At 57.6% G+C, this 1,138-nt stretch overlaps 1 protein-coding gene across 1 annotated transcript in view; it reads right to left on the reverse strand.

Moving 5' to 3' along the window:
• The window catches only part of LOC104402624 (F-box/WD repeat-containing protein 7-like), a gene marked incomplete at its 3' end in the record, with an annotated part of 7,473 nt that extends 6,587 nt beyond the window's left edge, over positions 1 to 886 (reverse strand). Inside the window, 1 exon segment of the mRNA XM_010010543.1 lies at positions 769 to 886. Within this exon segment, the coding sequence (XP_010008845.1) occupies positions 769 to 886 (118 nt within the window).
• Between the last annotated feature and the right edge of the window lie 252 nt (positions 887 to 1,138).

Raw genomic sequence — 1,138 nt, forward strand, 5'->3', positions numbered from 1 at the left:
GCCACGAGTGCAGCGCAGCAGATTCCTCGTCCTCAGCCCATGCCGGCAGCAGAGAAGAGGAAGGTCAGGTCTGGCTGTGCAGCTCCAGGGGTGCCCTGGGGCCAAGGAGTGCAGGAGCTGCCCTCTGCAGTGTGGAGCAGAGCCCAGGATGGGGAGCAGGGACCAAACTTTGGAGCTAAGGTGCTGCCAGGGGTCATGGGGCACCCTCTACGCTGAGGACAGGCCACATCTGGGCCCCGCAGCTGCAGCGAGATCAAACTACCCCTCAATTCCATTGTTCAGCTCTGAGCTCCTCACTGCAAGAGAGACATTGAGGTGCTGGAGCGGGGCCAGAGAAGGGCACCGGAGCTGGAGCAGGGCCTGGAGCACAAGTGTGATGAGGAAGGGCTGAGGGACCTGGGGGGGTTAGTGCGGAGCCCCCATGCACCTGCCCCTCCAAACCATGACTGATTTATTTTTACAGCCCTGGTGGTTTGCTCCTCTCCTGGGCATAGAGGACAGGAACAAGTAGGTAAATTACCCATCTCAACAGTGCAAAGGTGGTAGGCAGCGTGGAAAGTGCTCACACTGCACATGGGTTGTACTTCCCACCATAACCTCTCCTTCCTCTATCTTCCCAGGGCAGTGGTGGAATCACCATGCCTGGAAGTGTTCAGAAACGATGTAGATGAGGCCCTTGGTGCCAGGGGTTAGTGGTGGCCGTGGCACAGCTGGGGAGTGGTTGCACGAGATGATTTTATAGGTCTTTCCCAACCCGTCTGACTCTGTGTTTCCAGGATTCCAAACTTTCTTGTCCCACCTCAGGCACAGGAGCTTTGTTGTCCCCTTGCAGACCAGGGCTCACTCTTGCCTCTTCCTCACTGCTTGGTCTCCTCCTGCAAGTCATCCGCTGGCTGTTGAGCTCCAAGATGCGGGTGGTGATGCCTTTGACAAGGAGAAGATCATCCAGCGAGTTGAAGCCTTTCAGTTCCTGTGAGAAAAGAAGGAAAGAGTCAACCCGGAGCTCAGAAACCCGGGGAGCAGCCTCGGGGAAGGACCTGCTTGCTCACACCCTCGTCTCCTTCCTGCTGGTCCAGAACTCCCAGCCTGTGCCTCTCGTTACCACCAGCTCTCTCTGGGCCTTCAGGGGAAGGAGGGT

Source organism: Nestor notabilis, unplaced genomic scaffold (assembly GCF_000696875.1).
Source record: "Nestor notabilis isolate BGI_N333 unplaced genomic scaffold, ASM69687v1 scaffold24042, whole genome shotgun sequence".
Lineage (NCBI taxonomy): Eukaryota > Metazoa > Chordata > Aves > Psittaciformes > Psittacidae > Nestor > Nestor notabilis.